The sequence below is a fragment of the Colobus angolensis genome, unplaced genomic scaffold (assembly GCF_000951035.1).
Source record: "Colobus angolensis palliatus isolate OR3802 unplaced genomic scaffold, Cang.pa_1.0 Scaffold723, whole genome shotgun sequence".
Lineage (NCBI taxonomy): Eukaryota > Metazoa > Chordata > Mammalia > Primates > Cercopithecidae > Colobus > Colobus angolensis.
Genome location: NW_012120966.1, coordinates 231,715 through 233,957, shown reverse-complemented (window position 1 = coordinate 233,957; position 2,243 = coordinate 231,715). Strand labels below are relative to the sequence as shown.

The window sequence follows — 2,243 nt, the reverse complement described above, 5'->3', positions numbered from 1 at the left end:
ATATATATGGTGTTTAATGCCTAGCACATGCTTATAAGCATCATTAACTGAAGCTATGACTACTACTATTTAGCATTCCTGTTAATATTATTGTTTCAAGCCTGCAGATAGCTCTTATCTGACCCCTTAGCTGATTTTGCATTATAATATATAATATTAGACTAGGGAAGAAATGAATAATTTTTCACTTAAATTTGCCTACTGTAGATAGGTGGCCTGAGCATAGTTTCTTGCCCATCAAAGGACTTTAAATTAGCAACTTTATGTCATACCACAGTGGGACAAGAGGCTGCCTTTTTGTTCCTTGCTTTTAACCTTTGTGGTAATTTACAAAGATAAACCCTTAAGCACCCAAGATGCTTGTTTCTTACTACGTGTAATTGGGTTAATTCTACATGGACAGGCAACATATTAAGTTGATAAAGTATTTAAACTTAGCTTTTAAAATGTTGTTAAAGTTTTTAATTACCTCTCTGTTATTTTAGATCCCTCATACTTGCTGTTACACTTGGAGAAAAAGATACAGTCATTCTTCTTCTGCAGCACAATATTGATGTGTTTTTCTGAGATGCGTATGGAAAGACTGCAGAAGATTATGCGATCGAGACTCAGAATAAAGTGTAAGTCTTTACATAAAAAGGCCAGTGAACACTAAATTGAAGCTTAAAATAATTGTAACAATTGCATCTTATATATCAGGTGAGATTTCATAGTTTGGTTTAAGTAGTTTTCAAGTGACAAATTTTCAAGTTTTTAAGTTTTCAAGGGTTGTGCAACTTCATCAGCCATCTATAAACTGAGAATGCAGATAAGTAACACATGGGGTGTTGTGTAAATATTTTGTTAGTATGTATCTTGGAAATGAGAAAATGTCAACTTTCATCTACTTCATGGAACTTAAGAAACATGAAAGTAGGGTTTTGTCTTCCATGTCAGTTGGAGATAACATCACTGATGGAGATTAACCATTATTCTAGCAAACATCTGCTGGTTCAGTTAGAGTCTGCAGAGAAGTAATAGTGTTAGCCCAAGCCAGATCTTGACATCTGTTAGTTTTCTGCCCTTGGAACTGATGAGCTCAATAATAATGAACAATCATGTTACCTATTTTAATGAAATAATTTATTCATAAATTATGAAATAGTTGAGATGCCCTGAGTTATAAGCCAGAAATAATAGAACAATAAGCAAAATTAGGACTTACCATTTTTCTTAAACTGAAGCATTTGAATATTAGAACCTATGAAAAAATACACATTGGGTTTGATTTGGGATTTCAAATAGTTTCAGCAGTAAAGTTCAATAACAAATTCCACTGCTTTACTATTTCTCTGTAAATGTTAAAAATACTACTTCATTAAACCTATATAACAACCTAGTGAAAGAGGACAGTAAAATCTAGAAGACATGGTGCCTAAGAGAAGCAACTTGTTTAAGAGCAAATACCTGTTGGCTATAGAACCAGGACCTACCAGTAAGAGCCAGGAAGGTGACTTTCCATTATGTCAAGCCGACGTGAGATAGTTTGCTGTGCTCACTTCATGAGTACTTCACCTGTTTTTATTATTTAATTAGAAAGGTACTAAGAAGTTTGTAGAGCTTACAGAAGAGAAGTGTAGAGAATAATTAACATCCTGATATTGTTTAAGATACTCTAATAATTTAGTATATTTGGTAAATGTTTTTGATAATATTGCTAAAATATTAATTTCATTTATTTTTATACAGAACATTTTCAAAATAATTTCTGAATACAAAAGAGGAAAGAAATCTGAAGAGCTTTCTGTAAATAGCAATCCAGGTAAGATTTCTGATAGTGAATTACTCTTGATGGTACTACCATAGATAAAAAAGAATAAAGATGTTTTGATTACAAAAAAGCAGTTTAAAAAAATCACTGTTTAAATTGCACACATTTAAAGAATACTTTCTTAGTAGTCTAGATTTTATAATTATTTAAAAAGTGAGTTGTAGGTAATTTATAATCTCAGTATTGTTTGTAAAAAATTATTATTTAATTATGGTTCCTAATATTCTAGATGATCTTTCTGTGTAAATAAGAAAAAAAATTTAAGTTATTATGTTGTATGTTTTCTTTATAGTCACATTATAGTGAATTAGACTTTTTATATAATTAGAACTCCTATTTAATTTGCAAAATAAATTCTTTGCAGTTACTAAATAAATCAATAATTGCAGTTGACCCTTGAGCAACAAGAAGGTAAGCTAGAGAAAGGAAGCTT

The 2,243-nt window shown here is 30.8% G+C and overlaps 1 protein-coding gene across 1 annotated transcript in view; it reads left to right on the top strand.

Annotated features, from left to right (window-relative positions):
* Positions 1-2,158, top strand: part of LOC105501566 (ankyrin repeat domain-containing protein 36B-like) — a gene marked incomplete at its 5' end in the record, with an annotated part of 8,017 nt that extends 5,859 nt beyond the window's left edge. The window contains 2 exon segments of the mRNA XM_011927548.1: positions 486-618; positions 1,729-2,158. Coding sequence (XP_011782938.1) covers positions 486-618; positions 1,729-1,845 — 250 coding nt within the window.
* Positions 2,159-2,243: the final 85 nt, after the last annotated feature.